Source organism: Anopheles coluzzii, chromosome 2 (genome assembly GCF_943734685.1).
Source record: "Anopheles coluzzii chromosome 2, AcolN3, whole genome shotgun sequence".
Taxonomy (NCBI): Eukaryota; Metazoa; Arthropoda; class Insecta; order Diptera; family Culicidae; genus Anopheles; species Anopheles coluzzii.
The window spans coordinates 120,153,139-120,177,758 of NC_064670.1; the positions used below are offsets into that span (position 1 = coordinate 120,153,139).

At 47.3% G+C, this 24,620-nt stretch overlaps 3 protein-coding genes across 17 annotated transcripts in view; 1 reads left to right on the top strand and 2 right to left on the bottom strand.

The window, feature by feature from the left end:
- Window positions 1-496: 496 nt before the first annotated feature.
- LOC120949501 (protein lethal(2)essential for life) lies at window positions 497-1,595 on the bottom strand. Its single transcript, XM_040366844.2, has 4 exons — window positions 1,464-1,595; window positions 1,274-1,374; window positions 880-1,178; window positions 497-818 (listed from the first exon to the last, which is right to left on the bottom strand). Exons 2-4 carry the CDS (start codon window positions 1,372-1,374, stop codon window positions 640-642), a joined length of 579 nt encoding a protein of 192 aa, XP_040222778.2. The 5' UTR covers window positions 1,464-1,595; the 3' UTR covers window positions 497-639.
- Window positions 1,596-5,543: 3,948 nt separating this feature from the next.
- LOC120949498 (high affinity cAMP-specific and IBMX-insensitive 3',5'-cyclic phosphodiesterase 8) overlaps window positions 5,544-24,620 on the bottom strand; it is a 127,977-nt gene continuing 108,900 nt past the window's right edge. For 11 of the 14 annotated variants that reach the window (XM_040366827.2, XM_040366835.2, XM_040366833.2 and 8 more), the window contains 14 exons: window positions 21,200-21,288; window positions 14,693-14,749; window positions 14,389-14,588; window positions 14,068-14,127; window positions 13,284-13,341; window positions 12,447-12,545; window positions 10,793-10,903; window positions 10,517-10,686; window positions 9,935-10,334; window positions 9,640-9,847; window positions 9,371-9,516; window positions 8,469-8,691; window positions 7,956-8,387; window positions 5,544-7,866 (listed from right to left, as the gene is read on the bottom strand). In XM_040366827.2, the coding sequence (XP_040222761.2) occupies window positions 7,703-7,866; window positions 7,956-8,387; window positions 8,469-8,691; window positions 9,371-9,516; window positions 9,640-9,847; window positions 9,935-10,334; window positions 10,517-10,686; window positions 10,793-10,903; window positions 12,447-12,545; window positions 13,284-13,341; window positions 14,068-14,127; window positions 14,389-14,588; window positions 14,693-14,749; window positions 21,200-21,288 (2,417 nt within the window). In that variant the 3' untranslated portion in view covers window positions 5,544-7,702. The other 3 variants (XM_049607408.1, XM_040366828.2, XM_040366837.2) reach the window with 3 other exon arrangements.
- The window catches only part of LOC120949497 (mucin-2-like), a 35,271-nt gene continuing 27,559 nt past the window's right edge, over window positions 16,909-24,620 (top strand). For both annotated transcript variants that reach the window (XM_049607403.1, XM_049607404.1), the window contains exon 1: window positions 16,909-18,587. The gene's annotated coding sequence lies outside the window, so the exon portion shown is untranslated. The remainder of the gene's footprint in view (window positions 18,588-24,620) is intronic.

The window sequence follows — 24,620 nt, forward strand, 5'->3', positions numbered from 1 at the left end:
TTAAATGTTAAAGTTGCCAGCCTGCTCCGAATATCCAACATGTAACTGTCTATTCCAACTTATCTTAAAGACTTTTTAAGCTCAATCCTCCAAATCTATTCTACTTGAGCTAATGCCATACCATATCAACATATTGGCCATACCTGTTCATCCATATCCTTCAATTCAAATATTACAAACTGAAGAACTCGCGGTCTATGCAGCTCTCTATCCCTTGTTGAGCTGCTCAGGAGATTAGACGTCGTTGGTCGACTGTGAGCAAAGACTTCGTCTGTGAACAATAACTATCCAGACCTCTGGCTGCAACTTCCTATCGATGTAGGTCCTATCGATCTCCAAAAGATTTTGCATCTCTTGTTGAACAAGAATGCCATGAAATATCTTCTTGGTAGGCCTTAGGCAATTTTCAGTTTCTCAAGGAGGCATTGTCATTACTCAAATGTTGTTTGTCTGATGGTGAAGCTGTCATTGATGCAATGAAGAGAACCGATGAGGATCAATATAAAAGAGCTCTTTTTTTATTTATTGTACGATCAGTTCAGGAACCGGTAGACCGGATCGGATCTCCCACACCCTACCCGAGGTGAATACATCGACATTCTAATACTCTTCTTGCAGGTTTGAAATCCTCTCGCACGCCTACTTAGCACCCTCTACGCTCGGCTGTGCCTCCGCCTTGTCCTTGGCCGGCTGGCCCGTCTGCTGGATCGGTACGCTGCGTTCCGGGTTCGGTGCTGGGAGGGACTTTTTCGGTGCGGTCACTGTCAGCACACCGTCGGAGGAGAGGGTCGAGACGACATCGTTCGGATCGTGGCCGTCTAGAAATGCGAGAGGAAAAAATGGTTAATTTTGTCCAATGGTTTGACTTGCCAATCTTACTTGGTAGCATGTAGCGGCGTGTAAAGTGTCGCGAAACGTATCCATGCTCGTCCTGCTTCTCCTCGTGCTTGCCCTCCACCACTACGCATCGGTCGGTCGTTTTGACGGTGATCTCCTCCGGCGTGAACTGCTGCACATCGAGGATGATCTGGAACCGGTCCTTGTCGAGGTTGAGCGTCGAGCCGGAATCTTGCCGCGTGAGGGCAGTGTTGCGCCACGGACGGTAGTAGCCACCGCGCAGCAGCGATGGTGAGGAGAGCGGGGCACGGGCCGGGAAGGAGGAGAACAGATCATCCGCACTGATGGGTGGGAGAAGGAAACAGCACATTAATTCACAGTTAAATTCACATCGATGTTGGGGGGATATCCGGGCCTTTGCACAACTACTACTAACCGCAGACCGGTGCCAAAGTGCTGATCGAGCAGCCGGGAGGAACGGAGCGGAGTGTCGAAATCCTCCCACCAGTCACGGAACAGCATCGGCACGACAGACATCTTGGAAAGCACACAGCAAAAACAAATTAAGATCACAATAAAGAAAACGTCCAAATAATGGCACAAAATTCACTTCACTCCACACGAACCTTTCTCGTTTGAATTTAGCTTTTCACGAATCTCTTACACTTGCACACGAATTTTTTCCCACCGCAGGTGCCGCACTGACTGACGACCTGCGTGCACCGATTTTCCTCTTTTATAGGTCGGTCTCTCACTATTTTTGGAAACGTTGTTTTTCACTCCGAATGGTGGTGAGAAAAAAAGTTGGTACAATTCGTTCCTCCAAGGCGGCACAAATTTTCCATTGACAGGAAAATAGCTATTTAGAATGGATGGGAGCGAGAGAGTAAGATGAAAAAGCGGGGAGAGAGAGAAAAAGAGCGAAAATAGTAGGAAAATTGGGCGAGAGAAAAGCGCCTCAATCCAGCTTGTTTTGTTTACGTTACAATGAGGTGAAAATTCTCCCAATTAAATACTCTCTTAAAACATTTAACGGAAAAGTAGCGAGAGAGTGATGAGAGTCATAGAGCACCCAAAGGGAGCGTACGTATTTTCTCAGCCTACTTTTTCTATGTGTGTTTGTTGCGGCACGGCTTTCCACGATCATACGGGAAGCACACCGATGGATGGAACGATCGTTCCTGTGCGGAACGATGGGCTGGGTGGGTGTCGATCACCTGCCGGACGGTAGGCGCGGCATCTGAAGTGGCGTCCGAAAATAGCTTTCACACCGAGAATGGACCAGGAAACCACCACCGGGTCCGCTTGGTTGGCTTGGCCGTACCGTGAGAAGGTAAATTATCAAAATGTTTGGTACGGTGCAGCGGAGGAAAGGTTGTAGAACGCCACGGATGATGGGGGCGAGGGATGCGTTGGCCGGCCGAAAATAGCTCACCATCAACGCGTTCTGTTTTTGTTACATTTCGTTTCGTTCGTGCTCACCACACCTTACCCACCCGGGATTGAAATATTGTTTATAATTCGCATGCTTAAGCGTTGCATTATGATGGCTTTGTCATCGGGTTTAATTTCGGACGTGAATCCGCCCTGTACATACGCAATCGTACGGGGCGTTGCGTGGTGTGCTTAATTAAGTGCAGCAGTTTAGCTACGGTTGATAATTAGCAGCGTGCGCTCAATGAAACGGGACGATTGTGTTTATTTTTCATTCCAATGAATGGGTGGATGAATTGAATGTGTTTTTTTTTATTCTGTTACACTTGTAATGATACAATTAGTGAGCCGTGAAGCGATTGTAAGGGCGGTATGATGAAATGATTTCATTATTTTAGCGGTAGAGTTCAAGGCTCATTAGCGGGGTGTATTTGATTTTTTTCAATGGAGCTAAAGATTTTAATAGTTTTGGATCATTTATTAAGCATCGAGCACTGGAATAAGTATAACATTTTTCATGTAATGCTTATTAAATAATTGTAATTATTAACGATTTCGATGCAATCAGATCTCTTTGGAATGTAAAAATCTTGATATGATACTGATTTTTTAAATTATCCGTTACTATACCGAAAATAGGAATATAAAAAATTGCATAATTTCAGGCGCCAATCCTTGTTTAATTTCAGATTTGAGAAGAAAATTTTGTAATTTTACATTAAAGTGAGATTCAGACAAAAAGGTAACAAAAAGACCCTTTAACAATCCAGAAATTGAAGAAAACCCAAACCCATTTGACCGTTTTCAGACATTGCACCATGGGCTGGAAGAACTGCATCGCTGCCTATGCACTTTGTGTGTCACACGTGATACACACCCACAGCATTAGAATTCTATTTTAAGCCAGAGATGTTTCAGCTTCCCGATCCAGCAAGTTGTTTTCGAGACTAAAGCACCCCAGCGGAGATATGGAGGCGTACAAGAACGACCTAGGGAAGAGATCGACACACCATCAAATAGGAAGGCGGTTGTTCACCATCGTTATGATTCATCATCACGCGTCCCACACACTCGTTCACTTTCGTACGATTATGTTTTTCCATCCACACATGGCCGTTCCGTGTTGCCATTCCATGCATACCATACGATGAGTAAGACGAACAGTAAGATTGTCCCACTGAAGAAAGAAACAGACGACAAACCTGAAAGTGTTTCACTACAATTTCATTAATTACACTTTATTAGACAGACTTATTTGCGGAAACAATTCGTTACACTGGTTTGTTTTCTTCTTCTTCTTCTTCATCATAAAGTTCTGTTAGGACTTTGCCAATTTGTTTGTTTGTTTAGTATATGGTTCGCCTCAAACCCTCACAGGGTTAGGACCGCGTAGGTTGTGTAGCAGCAGCATTAAATGTTTATTTATTCAGACTTTTTGTTTGATGATGCCAATTGTTTCATAGTTGTTTTTTTTTTCATTTCCTCTTCCTAACGGTTCAAACACCCGGTTCAACAAAAATCCAATAGTTTGCAACAATAGCACAGTTTAGAGTTTGCAAACACAGGATCATGTATATGTATATGCCGGCCCGTAACCGTTTGCTTTTCGCGTCCTGTTTTCGCTTATTATACACACATACATACGCAATTTAATGAAGACCACATCGATTCGCTATAGGTATAGGTATGTATTACATGTTCGGCCCGTGTTCGGAGTGCTGGCTTTGGATCCTTTTCGCAAGGGGCACGGGCGCTTTAGGCTTCGGTGAGATACACAATGCTACTACTACTTGCCACAGTATAGATCCAATCGGTCTAGGTGTAAAACACAGCACTTTAATAAAAACACCCTGCCTAATTTAGGAGCAAGCGAGAGCCTCACCTCTTCCTTCAGCAGGGATCATCATCGAGCCTCGAGACGTACAATATTTTAGCAATAATACACGATTACATCAACAGATAGACACGCCCAGCGATTCGATCGTTGGTGCGCGTTGGTAGTACACACACTGTGTGTGTGTGTGTTAGCGCAATAGCTCAGAATTTCATTTACTAATCTCCTTCTCCAAAAACGAACTGCCATCCCAACGCTAGATTCCATTTAATGGTTTATTTTTTGTTGTTTAAATCGCTTTTTTTTATTATAGTAGATGGGTGTGAATCATTTGACCTTCGGTGCCTTTCTTAAAACCAGATATGACCAGCATATCAGAACAATACAATTATCTAGTATTAGAGTTTGCGTTCTTGTGTGTGTGTGTGTGTGTGTGTGTTAGTAGTAGTGTTTTTGTTTGCTAGTTATTTATTTTTTTGTATACACATCGATATACACCATTGGGTGGCCGTAAGTGTCCTTAGTAAGGTTTTTGTTAGTGTTTTACTCATTAAAATTAGACCGCACGTTTGGAAACCGGCCAACCGCCGTTTTTGTTTTGTAATTCTTTTTTCTTCCGGTTGTAAAAGTTTTGCTCCATGCAGATGTAGAGTGAACGAGCGAGAGAGAGAGTGAAAGAGAGATAGTATATGTGATGGTGTAATTCAGTTAGTATGAGTGCGAGAGTAGATTTTTGAGAATTTCTAACTAGATGAAGCCGTTTCTTTTTTGTGCAATTCCAACTGTAAACCGTGCTTGTCGCCATAGTGATGAGAGTATGGAAGATTGTTGCCTGTAAGTAGCAATAAAGGAAGAGGTATACGTAGCACATGCTTGAGCTCAGTTGTTGAAACCGTAAGATCATATTTGTTTGGAGAACCGTTGTTCACTATTGAATTAGGGACAAAATTAAATACGGTTTAAGAAAAACAAGTGAAAAAAGGCTAAAGAGGGAACAAGTACGCTCGGTGGGTTACACACACACGTGTTGCTGCGTGTAGTGTACAGTTTTGGTTGCAACTCAAACAACCAATCTCCTGTCCCTCCAGCAACTACGAAAGTATCGATTGCACCACCGAATGGATTTTTGGGTTTAGCTCCAACTTCTTTTTTATTTATCGTTATCACATGTTCCTCCCTATTATTGTCACATCAACACGTACACGCGTAGAATAGTGGGATGGAGGATGTGAGAATACCGGTGCCGTTTACTGCCCTTCCCCCCACACAAACAAAACGTCCTCTACATGCCAAAAGCAAGGGATAAAACACTCATCTACGCAAGGTATGCTCATCTACTCACTGTCAGCTACACACTGTCTCCGTCTGTGTGTGTGTGTGTGTGTCCACAAACTGTGTTCCAAACTTTGCGAAGGGTAATTGCTAAACATGAACGATATTTGCGACACAAACCCCACACACCGTCTTGTGTGCTGTATATTTATCTTTGTTTTCATCTACAGTTTTATTGCATAATACACAGAAACACGCACACACGCATGGCTCTCATGGCTTAAACCCCCTGTTTCAGGTCTCAACGGTAGCGCTGGGGAAGTGACAGAGACAGCGAGAGAGAGAAAACATTCGAAACAAACTAAACAAAAAAAATGGTGGATTGGGTGAAAGCAATGGAGCAGCCTGGTCGTTCACAGATGCAAAGGTAGCGGATACGGAGCGGAGCGGAAAACGTGTAACGCAGCACACGCCACGCAGCGTGTGTGAAGAGAGATTTAAGCGTTTGTATGACCACCGTTAAGAACCCATTCCCTGTTGGGTTGTGTTGTATGCGCTTGTATCGACTGTCAATCAACTAACAGAAAACATTTACCTACGGCATCTAAATATCGACAACTATACGGCTTGGTGTACCACCACACTATCATTTTAAGGGGGAGGGGAAAGGACTCGCTTTTTTAAGTGTTTATTTTACTCTGTGTGTTTATGTGAGTGCGAAACTTACACATCCTAATAGTGACCCCTAGAGCCAAACATCGATCCTAAAATTGATTTCCTTTTACTTACGCTTCTGTACGGCATCACAACCCCACCAGTTGCTTCGGTCAACGAGGCAAGCTGATGGTTAGTGTTGTCCCTCTCTACTCCCTCTAATTATCTCGCTCTCTCTGTTTTGCTACACGAATTTTTCTTTAAATGACCACCATTTCCACTATTTCGCAACTGCAACCGGAGTTTAGGTACAGCTCGATAGGGAGAGTAGAAAGTGTTTGTTTTCGCTACTAGTTAATATGGCTTGCATGGATTGCTAAATTCCATCTGATCGTTGGGGTCCAATAAATACTGCTGCTACAAACAAAACAATACAAAAAAAAACCTATATAGGGACAGGTAAAATAGCAGAACATATTCCTACCTAATCTCTGTGTGGTAGTTGTTGTGCGCACAGGGTGACTTTCCTAATTCCCTACTATTCGTGTTTACTCCTTTACGTGTGTCTTTCTCCTATCTGCTTCATTAGACGACACAAAACCCTACATAAACACGCACACGCTCACCTCTTATACCATCTCACCATATGATTCGACCTGTAATTAATCGAGCAGATGACCTACCAAATGGAAAATGGAAACGAAAATTACAACGCTTGGAGTGGAAAAATGGTAAATGATGGCGTAAACGAACAACTAGACCTAGCTACGTATCTAAGTCGAATAGCAAAACACCGGGATCCGGGTTAAGCTATCCTGACACAGCAGATCCCTGCAATCTATACATATATATGTAACGCGCATTGTACGATGGTGGGGGGGGGGAGAGGGTAAACCCCGTTTGGTGTGCTTACGTGCTAAATGAAACCTACTGCTGAACAACAAACAAAACACACGCAGGTTAGTAGATCTTATTGGCAAATGTACATACAAAAACGGGACAGCTTTCTTACGCTTGAGCGGTGTTAATAATCCCCCAAAAAACTAGATAAACTCAGAAAACGAGTGTATTTTTGTGTTTTTTTCATGTATGCGTGTATGTGGATTGTACGTGGATATACATTAGAGTAGGCGATGGAAGTGGTAGTGGTGGTGGTGCTATTACGATGAACAACAATTCCTCGCACGGTGCTACCAATGAATCTCTCTCGCTCTTGGTTTTTTGTTTCTATTTCGCTCACCAGTGGTGTGTGTGTGTGTTTTTCTTCTTTTGCAACTAACACACCCATGTGAGAGACGTGGTAACCCAAGTGTTAAGCGGTACTGGGCTGGGATGTGTTTGGGCTAAATGGCGATGGTATGAAAACAATACTGCTACAATCATGGAAGAAAGATCCACCCCACCCCGGGGAAGGGGGGGTTCTGCAGGGTTCGCGCATTGTGGCTCGTCGTCGAGCGGACCCTACTGTTGGGCCTTTGGCGTTTGGATTAATCCATAATTACATTACGGCCGGGTCGGCGTCGCATTCGGGACCATCTCGCTTCGAGCGGGGTTTTTGTTTGGGTTTTGGGGTTTGGGTTTGTCCGGACTGTCCGGGCACCAAAACGTGACACACAGCAACAAGCACAGCAAGTCGCACGGTGCCGCATCCCAGGGCGGCTCTCCGGCTTACTAGAACTTCTCCTCCAGGGAGATCGAGCTCGCCGTGTCCTCGGTGAGCGACATCTGCTTCCGCTTGATGTCGCTGAGCGTGTTGATGCCCTGCTCCTCGAACAGCTTCCACTGGGAATAGTTGAACTCCATGTAGCGTATGATTTCGGGCATTTCGATAAAACCTACGATAGAGAGAGAGAGAAAACCACCCCAATTAGTGTGTGCGTTGTTCGTGTCGCATAAAAGGCCCTTCTCCAGCGCTCAAACTCACTGTTCCATGCGTCCATCATGTCGTGGATGATGTACTCGATGAAACCGATCTGGCTTTTGGAGATGCTGCAGGTCGTGCGGTCAAACATTGGCATCACGATCGGCAGATTCTTGCGCTTCTCCTCGTCCGTCTGCATGAAGTACTCCTCCGCGATGCGGCGGGCCCACTCGACGCAGAACTTGAGCGGGCGGGTCGGATTGCTCACGTCCGCACACTTGATCAGCATGCGCCGGACCAGTATCTGGTTGTCGTCGTTGTCCGGCGGCAGCGGATCCTTCGACTCCACGTCCGTGCCGAACACGCTGACAAACTTGGCCAGATGCTCAAAGTGTCGCGTCATCTCGGTGGCCAGTATCATGTCGACGATGATCGAGCGGGCCAGCTTGTACATGTCCCGGTCCAGATGCTTGAAGATGTTGATCTTGTCGTCGCCTGTGTTGAATGGGACGCAACGCCGCGTGTGAGCAATGGCACAAACAATGTTGATTTTGCTTGAATAGGCGAATCGCTTACCTAAGGTCAACCGGAAGGTGGTTGCCGCGTGGTGTGACTCCAGCACGCAGATGTCGTTGTACAGCAGGGCCAGCGTGTTGTCCGAGTTGCACAGGAAGGCGGACGAACGGCCCGGATGGTCTATGTCATGGGTTGCGGCGGCAATCAGGGCGGTCGCTTCGTCCATTCGGTCCATAATCTTCAGCTCCCGGTTGCTCAGCTGTTGCAGGTAAACTGCGGTGGCCTGAGGGGAAGGATTTTTGTATGTCATTTTGTACTATTTTTAGAAAAGGATTCACCGGAGACTACTTGACAGAGAGACATAAAGTGATTTAATGAAAAGTTTAAAGCCTTACGGATTTGCTGTTATGGTTGACACAAAAAGCAGATAAAGTAACGCTGCAAAGACCACAGCTAGGGAATTGTGCTTTATCCCAAGATAAAAGGGAAGAGATATGTGATGCTTTTAAAAGCCTCCTTTCTTTGATGAGCACTCTCGTGAAGGGGTTTCAAGTAATTATTCCCAGTTTTAAGTACGGTTCATGTTGCGGCACAAACACAAAAAGAAATCCCAAACAGATCCTTCGCAACGCACAACCCACAACAAAAAGCTCACTTTTCTCCAAAACGCACAGCAGCAACATTCAAATGCGGCCTCACTCAACAATGGGGCTGCGATGGATGAGGAGAAGCAGCGCGTGTATGCTACGTGTTAGAAAGGGATATTATAAAGCCCATCGTGAACAGAAACAAAGGCGCCGACACCGAGCAAGCTGTCGTGAAAATGGATTTGCAGCGGAAAAACGCCACAAGACACAACCCTCTTCTTGGACCGCACGCCGACGGATTGCTTGGCAAACGTGGGTTTCGCTCGCCTGGGTGATGAGATGGAAGAGGATTAATTTTAATTATTTTCCGCTCACCTGCATCACGTCTGCGGCATGCGTGCTGTTGTGATATGTATTCTCGCTGTGGTAGTGCTTCTCCATCTCGATGAGCCACAGCTTGAACGTCATCTCGTCACAGTTGAACGTATTGTACACATCAAACCGCCGGAACAGTTCTAATCCTGCAGGTGGAGAAGAATGGCAGAAGAGCAGAAAGCAGAGCGCGGAGAACGTTTAGAGGAGCGTCCAACACGGGGTGACAAAACGGGGCGAGCCCACACGAGCCCTCACTCCCGGCCGCTTACCTAAACACACTAATGGACGTTTCTCGGTAAGATCCTCTAGCTTAAATATTTCAAAGTCCCAGTCCAGGGCCGTCTGCAGCAGGTCGGACAGTTGTGAAGATTCTTTGGTTTTGTTGAAAACGATGCTCCCTGTAGATGGGCGGCCGCCGCCGCGTATGATGGAATCGTTCGAGCTGCGCCTGGACGACAGGATGTTCGTTGGTCCTTGCTGTCACCGGAGGTGGCGTAGGGAAAATGTAAATTAGTCGGGAAAATGCTTTGTATTTGTTGGCCCACCCCACCCCAAGCAGCTTACCGTAAGCAGGGCCCCAATCAGATCGGTAGCGACCGGGTCCTCGGTGCGTATTTCCTTCATCTGGGGGCTGTACAGGCCCTCGCGCTTGAGGAACTCCATCACGCGGTCCAGCAGCTTGGCCTCGTCGAGCGAGCAGTTTTCCTGAACCTGGGCCAGCAGGCTCAGCACTTTGGTGATCGGCGCCTCGAGCGGCAGCGAGGACAGCTTCGCCAGGCTCGTCCGCCGCAGGCCGTCCGACGCGATCGACCGCACGTCGAAGCTGCCGCGCCGGATCGAGTGGAGCGAGCCGCGCGGCACCTCCTTGCCCTGGGGCAGCGTCTGCAGCGCCTCGCCGATCGCGTTCGTGGACACGAGCGCGCTGGATGATGATTCTAGGATTAAGACTAAGTGTGTGGGATTTCTGGATGATGAGCCAAAAAGAAAAAAGAAAAAGATGGAATGACATTTTCTTGTGCTGCGTCCTAATAAACCGATTTTGTCGTGCAAATTGCATAGCTTCAGGCGTTTTGTAGCATCTTAAAGCATTTACACGCTTCTTTGTCTAGGAACGGGCGAGTAGACATTGTACACAAACTCACTTACCTTCCAATGCACGAGACAGGTACGGCACGAACATGGATTTGTGATGATTCTTGGGACTTTCTCCGCGTGGTAAGGTAACCGTCGTAGTCCTTATATCTACTGGTATGAGATAAAATATTACTAATATCGGCCGTTACCAAGTCGCTCAGAGATCTGCCAACGATTTCATCCTGCGGGGCGTGGTGTGGAGAGCGAGGAAACACAAGATTAAGGATTAATGTGTGTGTGTGTGTGTGTGTTTGTAGAGCACTCCGAGGAGGCGTTCGGCCCACTTACCAGCTTCATATTCAGCACACGTTCGCTGGCCCGGTTCGCATACTGTGCCCGAAGCGTGTCGTCGGTAATGATGACCGCTTCTCTCGATCGATGAAGCGCCGTGTACAGTGCCTGGGAAAGGCAAATAATTTCATTTATCAAGAGGTACGCTCGGGAAAGGGCAACTGAGGACGGAGGGGCGCAGAGCTGTGTCTCACGCCAAGATGTGAGAAATTGCATTAATCGCTATAAATTTATGGACCATATTTTAGGCACTGGCAGCGTATGTCATGTGAACATGTTTGGCCAAGCATTTTCAAACGTTGATCAAACACACGACACGAGGTTTTAAATATTTAAAGCTATATTTAACACTCGCAAGTCGTTGTCTACTGTCAGCACACACTCGAAGATGAGTTAATTGTATTTTAGATAAATTGAATTACACCGTAACCATGTCGATGGGGAGTTGGTTGGTGCGCCTGCATAGTATCCAATATGTGAAGCTTTTGGAATCAATTTAATCCTCTCTCTCTCTCTCTCTCTCTCTCCACTAGATAGAATAAACTATTCATTTAAAGCCAGGCGACCGATGACATGATTCAATTTATTCACCTGCCGGCACTCGATAAATCACAGATATAGGCAACCCAAACTGGTGGCAAAAACGTATGCGTGCGTGTCAGTGCCGGAGGGGCCTATGACAGACAACATGACGGTGCCATAAATCTTGCCCGCGTCCCATCGTACATTTGCCACAAACTGGAGGGCTGCCGTGTGTCGACGGAGCGGCACAAACGCGAATGAAGATCTCAACGCAAGCAAACACTACGGTGACCACAGCGGCAACAGGCTCCAGGCAGTCTCCCCAGGGACATTTGCACAACGGTGAAGCAATTGCAGCTTCCGACGCAGGCTCTTCAGGGCGTGTGAGGATTGAAGAAGATTAATAAAACCTGGCACTGGTAGGCATCACACACTGCGCCGTGCCACGAGCTGCAAGGGGTAAACTACCCTGTGATTGAGTTAATGGAAGCCGATGCGCAAATACACGGTTGCAAATCGGGTTGCAATCGATTGATCGAATTAAATGAAATAGGTCTCTCGTCTGTGGGCTGGCTGGCGGTGTTACCTTTTCCAGGAACCAAGCCTGATGCTGACGCTATAAATCGATAATGCTAATGGATGAGACGGTTGCAAAGTGGCGGTGGCAGGATGAACTTTGGATGCGCTTTTAATCCTACGTTATTTTTCGTTTAACCACCGTTTTACCAAGAATCGCAGTACGTATTTCGTTCGGAATGAATTTATGACTATTACGCTATCGGACACCACATCACGGGGCAAATTGTGCGGCATTAGTGGTGTGACACGTTTTATCGTTAAAAATAGCATTTCAAACTGACCCCCCGGTGGAAAGCCCGGGGAAAATGCACTAAACGATAGCCCATTTGCCCGCCGGATCATCGTTGCGATATGCGAGCAGCGCATAAACAACGTTAAACCGCCTAGCAGGGAGTGTGCTTTTGGTCTGCATCGTCGCGGTTGAACGGTAACGATGATGATGATGGCACGATGACATTGCCAGAAAGCAAAATTGACCCAAGCTGTACGGCGGTGCGGCTGTGCTACACACCAATGTGCTGCTGTGTCGGAGCGTGGGATTAAAACCTACCTGTTGAGTCGATATCACATTCTGCGGTCGGACGAGCGAGTGCTGGATTTGCCGCAGCTCCGACGAACAAATCGATACATGTGGAGACTCGATAATGCACTGCAAGAAGTAGAAGAAGCGTGGGGGAGGAAACAAGAGGTCGTTTGCCATTATTAAGCTGAAGTAATCGGGTGCGGGATTCTCTCCGTTCTTGCTGAACGGGCGTGGTGTGTGTGGATTTATTGCCTTTGCGACCTGCCAGAACCGACCTGCCCGGGGTCCACGCAACACCCGTTGACCGGTGAGTGAAGTTAATGAACGGCGAGGAGGTGTACACCTCACGAGGATAAGGTGCCTCCAGCTCCGTCACGTCCGATGGTTATGGTAAATTGAATGTCAAACGCCAATTGGATAATTGTGTGTGTCGCCCCCATTCAGGAACATCAATTTTGCCACATTCTTTTCCACCAAGAGCTGGGCCAGCAGTGCAAGCTTTTCCCCCGAACGGAGTGCGATGTATGGTGTCGAACAGTGTAAGGATCTATTGAGAACTAATCGAACAGGAGTCCGGGTTGAGTGAGGGTGGGTTAAATGGATTGACGTCAATTGCTTCGGTGTCAATCAAACGCAGGAAAAGTTCGGGATAAACTCACACCACCCGCCCAACCGATAGTGTATTGTTTGCCGTGGTCCTCTTGTCGTTTGATATTAGTTTCATGGTCACGCGGCCGTTATGCTTTAAACCATTGGAGCACGTTGCACAAGGGTATGCGAGTGGAGGCGAGATCGGTTCTGGATCGGCCGGAAACTGGAAGCCCCGAAGCTGTAGTTGGAGATGAGATTTACATCCACACTTACCCTGTTATAGCCAACATCCAATAGAGAAATCACAGCCGTATCATCCTTTTCAAATACACTGCGAAAAGGGACACCGGAATGGAAGAAAGAAAAAGAAGAAAAAAATGAATTTTAGTGTATACACACACATAGACCAGGCTTTACAAAGAGGAGCTTTTTCCCCGCTGCGCAGTGCGCAATGGACGCTGGACATCACTCGAAACTGATCTACCATAATCGGATCCAATTTTCTATGATTGAAATTGTCTCCCTCAGGTATCCATTTCGGTGAATGTGTGCTGGGGGCCACGTGGAATCCAGCTGGACAGTACCAGTGTGGGATGGGCGAGAATGCGAGAAACCGAGGATGAAATCCAGCCGGCAAGAGCATAGTCACGAATCCATTTATTGCCCATCAGAGCACACCTGTTACGCACAGCACGCGCAACACGAGTCTTTGAATTGGTCGAGTGACACCTTTCCAGGCAGGCTGGTTTATAGAATTTGCCTTTAAAACGAGACGAGTTTCTGGGTTACGTTTTTTATCGTTGGAAAAAAAACCCGGCACATTATTAAAAAGGTGCGTAACGAGTGTCCGGTGGCACTGTGCTGGAAATGAATTTCATCTTCACAAGAAAGCCTTTTCATTCTCGGTTTCGCAAGTCGGTCTGATATCACAGCGGTGGTAAGAGCTCAGCCATTTATCGTACAGGGTGATTATGATGATCCCAGTTTTGGTTGAAGCTTACTAATGATGGACGTCAACAGGGTAGGATCGTCTGTTGTTAGTGACATGTACACTTACCTCTTTTTCACTACCGCAACCATTGTTGTATGCTGGCTACCCTTCGAATTTCGAATTGACCTGCATGAAAATGGGTGGAAAATTTGACATCATCAGTACCGTTTAGGAAATAATTTTACATCACGCTGTGCTGTCGTGTATAAAGGAACGAGCTCTGATGAGATTTTGCGTGCAAGAATGATACATTATGGATGATCCATAATACAGCGACCGCTACGTTCAGCCATTCATGCAAAATCCCGTGTTGGACAACACTGGGCGCTGTGTTCGTCAGCACTGTACAGCGTGCAGTGCGGATTATCTACATTTAGGCACACTCACCTGCCGAGCGCTTCCGCCTCGATCGTGCGCGGGTATCGCGCATCGACGATGATGATGTGATGGCCGCCCGAGCTCGGATTTTGGAACGCATCGATGGCGCTTTCAGCCGACTTGACGAACGTTGGCTCCAGGCTGAGCCGATGGCTGGCATTGACCAGCGCTTCGAACACGGGATCATTCTTGCAGAAGGCAATCAAAATCTGAAAATGAACCAGGAAGCGGGTAAAATGATGCCGCGCATTGTTTGCAAAGCCACTGGCCCGGCGTTAGGGGATCCGCACCCCTCTCTCGGTGTGAGCATTACCTTAATCACAGGATTCGGTGGTAGCAGGTTGGGAAACTTCAGATCCGACACTAGTCTCTGAAAGTGGGTAAAAACAAAGGCAAGAGGATGTTAGCAATGTACGCTCGTTTCGTTGCTGCCCGTTCGCTTCTGTTGGGAGTTATTTCCAAGCAAATTGGCTAGCCGCACACAACCCATGACTTAGAAATGTGGATATAACCGTGGCAATAAACAACACTCCCATAACAAATCCGTCCGTTCTCTGTTGACCAATATTGAAGTACAAGGAAATGGGGAGGGGCCGAACGTATATACCTCTATAAAGATAGCTTCTTCTTCCGACAGAGTTGGAAGGATTGTATCTTGCACATCTAGAAGAGGGAAGAGACAGAAAAAAGCGACCCAGAATTGGCAATACAATCCGTGATGAAGATAAACAAAACAACCGGCTACGGTCGGGGTTAATGCTGCACAAATAACAACCTTCCTGCGAGGCGCTTTCGACCACCGACTCGACTAATTGGCGCTGCTTCCCGTCGGACCCTTCCGGCCAACGCTGCTGTGGACGGCTAGATCCCGCCGTCGGTTCACCCACGGCAAATGTTACCGTGTCCGCCGAGACGACCTCTTGTGCGGACGATGCTGCCAGCTCGCCGTACTCGTAAAAGTGCACATCGTAATCGGCCAGTATCTGCTGCCGGAAGGCCGGATCGATGGAGTCGGCCGGCAGGCTTCGAAATGCAACAAACCGGCGCCATTCGCGTGCACTCAGCTGACGGATTAACACTTTGGAAATGTCCATGGTGGGGCGGCGTGCGAGCCTTTTCACAGTAAGTCACTCAGGGAAGATACCGGAGAAATGAAAGAATTTCAAACCGAGCGCCAACTGCACACGGGCCCCGGCTGGAGGAACAATTTAAAACGCGCAGAAAGGCACTCAATCTTTTTTTCTTCCCCCGGGTACTAGGCGACGCTGTCACCGGTTGCTATGACAGATGTCAGTTGTTCTTGCTCAAAGATGTCTACAGCTTTCGAGCCCAGATACGGTAAAACCCTTTTCCAGGGCTACTAGATGGATCCTATTGTTCCTACTCACTCCACAACCCATGATGTCCATCGGATAGTTTGTGTGTTTGTGTGTGACGCTTTTGGGGACATTCTCTACTTACTGTCGTCGTCTGTTCCGCGAAAACCGATTCTTCCATAATGTCGGGAAACCGGAACACCTTCAGTCCGTTCGATCGGCGTCCGTAAGACCTGGGCCGAAAGATGGGGGTCGAGTTGGTTCGTAGGTACACTCTGTGTTCAGTTCCGTTATCTACTACTACGCGTCCGTGAATTCGTCATCGTGCAGTACAGAGTGAGTGTAACAATGAAAAGGAAGAGTATGCAGCATAAAGTCAACCGAAATTGGTACATTGAACGGTAGGGAAAGGGAAAAAAGACTACCATACCACTGCCCAGTACGGCCTGGACGCGCTCCAACGGAAGCGACCGTCGTGGCTCAGGTGAATTGATAAGCTCCGTCGTTAGTTTCGGACCGGTAATAGGCGATGTTCCATTGTCCGGCTTCATCGCCGTGTCCAGCGCCAACAAAGGGCCAGCTGTTGGTAGGGCACCGTTGGGCTCACCATCCGCAGGCACGGTGGTGGAAGATATACGCTCCGTCGTCTTCCGCTCGTCGACATATACCGTGGGCGACGGTGTCCCTACCAGGCTGTAACGGCGCGCCGGCCGGGTACGCTCGGCCTGGGGCATCGATTCTAGCTGCTTCACCGTGAGCACGGCTGGCGCGGGCTTACACAGCGACTCCATGCTCTTGCTCTGGTACTTGCGAAAGAAGGATTTCATCTTGAAGCAGCCGGTGACGCGTTCGGCACAATCTTCCATAACCCTTCACAGACGGGAGTGCCTCAAGGCGCGAGGTACGGGCAGGCACGCACACAGGAGAAGAACGGCCCGACGCTCTGTTAGCATTTCCAATTATTTTGCAACGTCCATATTTGCCTCGACACTTGAGTGAGTTGATTGTGCCGTTGTGGAAAAAAGGGAGCTTTGCTTGGGTGGAAATACGTGTTCACTTTTCAGGACGGGAACGTTCTCACCGTTGTTGGGAAAGTCTTTACACAATTCAACACTACGTGAAATCAATTATCAATCAATCGCTTTGGACACTTCAAGTTCAATACTTAAGATCTGGGAAAAAGAAAAACACACACACCACGGTACGTAGAATCACACTCACTAAAGTTTAACCACACACAAGAAAAAACCAAAAAAATAGTCACTCAGATCGATTCGATCGTTACATGGAATGCCATCCCTGTCGGTCACTGTAATGTCGGCCTGTATCTGTCCACCTTATCACTGCATTGCAATCAATGTGAAAAACGGGGCTTTTTTACTGAATTGAAGCATTTCCATTCCTCGGCTGACCGACGTGTGAGAGGAAAGCGCCTTTGATTTATGCATGCGGTATATCTCACCGGTCGAATCTTGGATGGGTCTCTCGCCGTCTGGATGCGGCCTTTCGAGGCTCGGATTGCGCAAGTAATGCGCTTCCCCCCATCCCGACATCCAATGCGGGCAAACAACAAAGCCGAAGCATGTTTGCTAGATTTCCCAGGTGTGCAAAGGGGTGGTTGGTACAGCTGCCACCCGTACTGCATCGAATGCCGCTACCGCTAACAACCCCTCAGTACGTCGCATTAACATGCGAAACTGGGCGCCATTCGTTCGTTATCATTGAAACGCTAGAATGCAAATTCATGCACCGAACAATGAAGCCGTCCCGCTGCCCAGAATCCCAAAACCCTACGTTCGGTTGATGGATTGCCTCTAATCAGTGGTTGTAATTGGTCAAATTTGCACTCTTTGCAGTCTTTGGCGGTTCCCTGTTCCCAGTTGCACCCAGCGTTGTGATGAATCATCGTTCGAATGTAAAGAGAGCTCCACGTGCAACGATTAAAGACCGTTTAGGGTACGATACGTTGCGTTGCCTGTAGTAAAGCCATCACCTACCATCACCAGACCATTCCGAGTTTGCTTGTTGGCAATTGAATTGCTATATTTTTAGACTTCTACTGCAAACCTCTTCACAACCATGTACGAATGTGCGGGCGAGCTGAGCAAACGAGCGAAACGGCAAAGTTAGAGCCACTTGGCGGAGGATTAGATACAACATGTAGCATCTTGGAAGCGGCCGTCCCGCGTGGGCTGGGCTTGAAAAGATGAGTATACGCACGAGTCATCAAATGGACGACTAGGGTGTAACGATGTGCGAACTCACGACGTGTACCACTTGAAGATAATTATTATCTTTGGCAAGAAATGGGGCAAATTTGTTAGAAAATGTTCGTTTCGTTATGCATTTCTTGGTGGAATTCTATTCAGAGGAATAAAAAAGAAGCATCTTTTGCCTATAATAATAGTAACCGTTATGCTTTTACCCTCGGAATCGAACCAATCAAACAAATACGACACTAAACTGTACTGCTTCCTGTTACTGTTACTGCTGCTGCACCTAAAGTAAAGCACACATAATACTGTGGTGTAACGTCGTAGGAAAGAAAAGCCGAGGCTATTTACAGCCCAGCTTAATAGGCGGTACAGGAAATTACTACTCAATGCCGCCCGCCCACTCAAGTGGGAGCTCCGATGTCGGCAAATCAAGGAATGTAACTCGATGTTAGTTGCTTCAGTTTTAATTCCTCTGCGCCGGTGGGTGGAAAAGCCCAGCCGCAGCAAGTGGTGCAGATAGTTTTCGTTTGGAAAGGAAGAATAATTGAGCAAATACATGCCATAGTTAAGGACGAGCGTTAAGGTACGCTTCTGAAAGGTTCAGGAAAATGAAATAGTCTTTTTTCCACCCCCGTATTGAATTAAGTACAAACTATTCGAAGCTGTCTGCTACAGGGTAAGAATATTTTTAATTTAAATTTCATTTACACATTCCTCAACACAGCGAAGCAAATGAGGGTGGATAAAAAGGGGGCATAAAAAGTACCACAATATAGTTCCTAGCCGGCCAATTACACTCCTTGCTTCCTTTTCCTCCCTGCAGCCGATTTTAAACCGCAACAACAGGTATTTTCCATTTGCTGGTAGGAGTTGTATAGAGAAAGGATATTTCCTCGTTGTATACTACTCCGGCGCGCAAATCCGTTGGTAGAAGCACCGGACGGCACTAGATTTAATTACTCTTGTGCTAGCGCTAGTACAGGGGCAGTGCGCCCAGCAGGTGAAGGTGGTAGAGCAGATGGATTGATTTATGAGCGTTTGCAGCCAAACCCTCCCGGTGGGGTTTGTGGTAAGGGTCGGTAGTAAATTGCACACTGCTTGACGTTGAAATTGAATAGAAGACACTGGTGGTTTGGATGGTTTGTGCCGCTTGTGACGGTGACGGACAGTTAATATGGCTGCGGTGGTTGGTCGCAGTCCTTCTAGCAGTGTTCCTGGGAGGTATTTTTCACATAAACTGTTTGTTTGTGTCACTTTTTCCGGAAGGATATTGCACCGTTTCAATCACATGACGTCAGAAGAGATTGTTGTAGCAAAGCACCTACAGTTACGCAGAACGCGTCACACACTGGCGTGTCATAGCAATAATTCACACGAAGCGTTACTTTCGACTCCCAACCGTTCACAACGAGCAGTTTACTTAACCAGCTCCACTTAACGACTGATTGGACCGTGGGTGGGTAATACCGAGGCTGTCCGTGGAGTGTAAGAAGTCTTGCAGCCTTCTAATTGGAAGCCCTCTTGAGGGGCTGATTGTGTGAAACGCGCATTATCAGGGTGGTCGACTTCCATCGAGGTGTCCACACAAAGACGTCGCAGACGTAGTGCACACTTCTGGGAGGCTCAACGGAAGGCTCTGGATGGAGACACGTTGACCAGCGTTGTTGTTGTTGTCGTTGTGGCTACCGTTGTTGGCCGCGTCATCCAAGAAGCGACACATCTTCTTCATTCACGGTCAGATGACGAGGAAGACAACGTTGCGATCGGCCAACGGACAGTTGGCCGTTATCGGGGACAGCCGCTTGGCTTTGGATTGTCAAAACAGAAGACGATTGTTGGCCGAAGGAATCGTCGATTGCTCCCGGCGATAAGATAAGTGTGCGCTGCTGCTGCTGTATTGCGAGTGTTGACGCCTCAACCATGGCCGTGTGTGGGTGATACGAAGGCGTGCGTAGTTCAGGAAGGCAATCGAACTAACGCACTGACTAAACGGCCAGCTGGGTGGTTGGTTTGGATGTAGTTCAGGGTCATAAAAAGTATCGTTGATGTTTTGAAGGCAATGGACTATGATTACGATACGATTTATTGGCGTATTAGTCAGGCCTGGCTACATCAGGATCAAGTAAACATTTTGTCTGCAGTCTTTGGACCCATTTTTATGAGAATATTTTTAAAGCAACTACTTCCTTCTACTCTAAACCGGTATCACCCACACATCGCACAACAGAAACATTCCATTGGCACGCGTTTACATCATCGCGGGCTTTTATTTATCGCGCACTACTATCATTTCGTCGCCGTCCATGGAGCCCCACAAGGGAAGCTTGACTCATATAACATCGTGCCTGAGATCACTTGACATTTATTAAAACGGGGCGAATATGCATCGGGGCGCGCCAAGCCATGCCACGCCAGGAGGACGGACGCAGCTCGTGCGTACGCAGTAGACACTCATTATCAGATAACACGCGCGATAAGACGCGCCAACCATCCCCAGGCACCGCTGCGCTGTGGCAGACCTGTCTCGTAAGTGGTAGGATAGACGTATCGATTTTCACAGCCTGGATGGAAATGAAAGAGAGACATCGGAAAACCCATCGAACGAGAGAAGGGGTGCGACTTCTAGCCGCACGTAATTGTTCGTAGTAAAGTATCGATGCGAAGTTTGGCGCGGAATGGCAATAAGGGTCCCGCGATGGTTATTTATTGCCGTTCCGACTGTTCCGTAATATTAAACCCCCCTGGTTTGCATCCGAGGCAAATTGATTAAAGTGGGTGCAGGCGGTGGGAAATTGTAACGCTCCAGGGTTGAGTCGGAACCGAGCAGGTGTTACTAGTTCGACTGGCTAAATTGGAAGCGACTAGAGCGAAACTACCTCACTCGTACCTCATAAACGTAACCAGCAAATTCCTAACCCTCTCAAACAAGCGTTCTGATTGCTATCGTACGAAAAAGAGGGCGGAAAACTCAAACTCCCATTCAATCTGGTAGAACAAATGAGGAAAACTGCAACTAATTGGTACGATTAGACGTCGATATGGCAGAGATTTCAGCATTCAGCAAGTGATGACGTTTTGTTAAGAATGTGTTAATTGTGGGCACGCTGTGCGTTGAATACAGCACCACAGTGCTGGGCGCTTGTTTAACAATGTTTTCCACTCATGTATGAGAGTGATGAAGATTCCTGAATGTAATTGTTAGCTCAAGGGGAGTTGTTTGATCATTACATCGATCATATCCACATTTCCAGTACACTCTCAGTTCAATTGTACCCATCGCGTACTTACCGGGCACGAGTCGAGAGGTTCCTCTTCTGGTGTTAACGCCAGCGACGACTTCCGATGGCCGTACCGGCCTGAACTGCTGGAGGTTCCACCTGCAAGCAAACGAGACGTGAGACGAGATGAGCGAAAAATATTAGAAAAAAGCATTGTTTGTGCAAAACAGCAGTTTCTTAGCTTTAACATGGAAAGCATGGAAAATGTAGGTACAACTAGCAGAGTAAAAGAAACGGGGAAGCATGGCACTAACGAGCGAAAAATTCACGGCGGATCTATCACACTGTGGTCGAGGTCGATTTTCAACATCCAAAATTAACCAATGTCATAACGGAAGTGGTGGAATCTGCGTTTTCTCATTGTGCTCTTTTGCCTTCTCGTTTGCTTTCTTTCTATTGTTTTGTTACGTTGTTTTTTGCTGCTTCGTTTGAATTCCTCTTTCGGATGGGAGTGCAACCTGACAAAAGCCCCCGTCAAGTTCAAGCACCGCGGAGCTCGTGCGGGGTGGAAATCCGTCAACTGGCGTGCAATCTCATCACGCAATCCGCTTCAAGATGAAGATCAAATCGGATCCATCATCGCGACGGAGAGTGATGCAAATGCCTTTCCGAGAGTTAACTGAGGGTGAAGAAGATCGAGCGATCGAGCACCCAGCTTCTTTTGCTGCGATAATTGGCCTCTCCGTGCGGCATGCTGTGTGTGTGTGAGGCTGTGCATCCGAAACGCTTCCAAAACAACTAACGAATCGGCGAAAGAGGGTGTATATGAGAGGGATGGAGCAGCAAAAAAAAAAGGTAACAACACACGAAAAGAGCTTTTTTCCCGTTGCTTAATTTTGATGGCTTGATATACCCCGGCCTGCCCGCCACAACTCTTCCCCTCTCGACGTGCGTGTACTTTCGCTTTCGATGGGCTCAATTAATGAGCCGGATGAGAACTGCTGCAAATCGCGAAGGCAGCGCGAGCGCGGTGGCAACAGTCGAAACAAAACCTACCTCCGTTGGACGCTTGCGCACGGCTGCGGACGGGCAGATTGATGGATGATGCGTTTGTCCGGTCCAAAAAGCGGAGAGGTTGGTTTGGGTGAGGGAAAGAGGCGGCGAAAAAGATTATCAAATCGCTTTTGGTCGGCACTTCACGCAGATCGGCCAGGAAGTGACCCATCATCGCGAAAATGCAAAACCGATCAGCGGTGTGTGTTGTTAAGGGGGGGAATCAACGGGTTTTCGCTACTGGGAATGTTATGTTTCCGTTTTGGCCGGTGGAACTTCAACGCTGAGAAGCAATTAAACACGAATGGAGCAGCCAAGAGTTGAACAAAATTGTCAAAACAATTGTAGCGCGTGTGAGATGTACCAACTAGTTTGGTCCTTCGAACCGGATCAATCGAGCATGAAGCTTTTCTCCCTTTACAATCTGTAAGCTTTAAGTGCTTTCATCGAATCTCACAAAGCCACACACACCCACTATTACCGAATGCAATTATGGTGTTTGTGCTGGTGTCTCTAGTCTCCAGACACAGGGAAAATAACCTCTTGTTGGTCACCTTGCGGTGCGTCAACCTTTCCTACGATGACCCTGGTAATCAAAGTTTCCTTCTCGATGGGCGAGTTCGTGGCCACCCCAGTACGAGTTCGTGTGTTTTCGACGCAAACCCCCATTACTGTGAAACGAGTTCAAGGAACGGGGACTGCAATCGAAATGAAAATAAAAGTACGTCAACTGTGTGCAACGTACTCCCACACACTCTGGGGCGGTGGAGAAAAGATGGAAAATGGCAAACATTGCACAAACACAATTTGCTCGAGCTCTTGCACGGGGCTTGCGAGGGAGGAGCAAGGAAGCCTTTAATTGAGACCAGCGGTGAGTGGAAATTGAACATTGAACGGGGATGTACGGTTGAACTATTTTTCTCGCCCGGTAGCAAATTATTTTCCCAGCATGTGGTATCCTTGCTCGTATGGACACTGGTTCATCGAAGGGAGAGATAGAAAGTGAGAGGAAGAGAGAAAGGAAAAGGCCATCTCACATACGGTCACCGGGGTACGTGCTACGCTGTGGGGCAAAATCAATCATTTATCATTAAGATAAATCACAAGAGTTCGTTTGAAATCGAAGCGATCGGCTGTGGCTGAAGGGGTACGAGCGGATGGTACGATTCGTTCTGTCCGTGTCCTCCCGAGCCTTCTGGTGCCCAGTTGTGGTGAAGATGAATTTGTGCACGTACCAAACTATTGATGAGATATGTGCGGTAGCCACACAGTGGAGTGGATGGGTGGGTTGAACTGTACGTGGAAAATTGTTCGAGGAAATTATCACAACTCGATCGATTCTGTAGCACATTCACTTTGACAAAAGTTGAGCAAGCAAACTCATCTGCTAGAAATGTGTGTGTACATTGTTCGTAAGATAAAACGTGGCATTATTGTTCAGAAAGGAAGAACAAACACTGGCTGACAATCAACCGCTCCGGCAGCAATATCAAACGAAGCGTCCAACCCTCAGCCTTTTATTAATTGTACATTGCCTCGAGACAAAAGCATTGACATTTCGGTGACTTCATTAACTTTTGCAAACTCTCTCTCTTGGCTGATTGCTTTAGTAGGGGGGGGGGGGGGGGGGGGGGGGAGAAGAGATAAAGAACACTTTTTGATGGAACGGACGAGCTTCAATTGTTGAAACAGATAATTCCGTCCTTCGTGGAGGTAGGAGCTTTCAGAAGTAAATCACGCCGAAAACATCAAAGAGCTACCAGAAGGGATGAATGGAATTAGGAGCTTCTGGGCTTAGTGTGTCTTCCACTCAAACGCTTTGAGATGGTTAATAGGATTTATTCGTTTAATTTCGGCTCAAGATGAATAGTGACTATGATATCATTATCTTGTATTTGAAGCTGTTTACGATACGCTGTGATCGCTCTTTGGTAGATGAGTAACACCTTAAAAAACGAAACAATGAAGTAGGACACACACACACGCAGGTGTAGGGATGATCGATCTGGTACGATAATGAGCGATTTGCATACATGCCGATCTCGAATGATTTGCAAATCTTGCTATAAATATGTAAAAATCCACACCGAAAATAGCGACGCGAGAAGATATCCGCTTTACCTACTGCCAATGGACCACTCCTTGCGAGAGGAGAGGAGAAATCATCTCACAAATCTTGGTTGGCAATCTTCAAAACTGTCACCAATGCGGCAAATCCGCCAACGAGAGAAAGTTTGCATATTTACCAAAAATTTGTGACAAAATTGTGAACATCTTTCCGCATACAGTACAGTGGAGGGAAAGAGCCGCCCATGTGTGCCCATGTTTGTCTTGTATTTTTGCCTCGAAACTCACACAGAAGGCAGGTTTGTTGAAGTCGGGGTTTTTTTTCGGGGGCATTTGTTTAACCTGTTTGGCACCTGTGCGAGTGTTTTCGA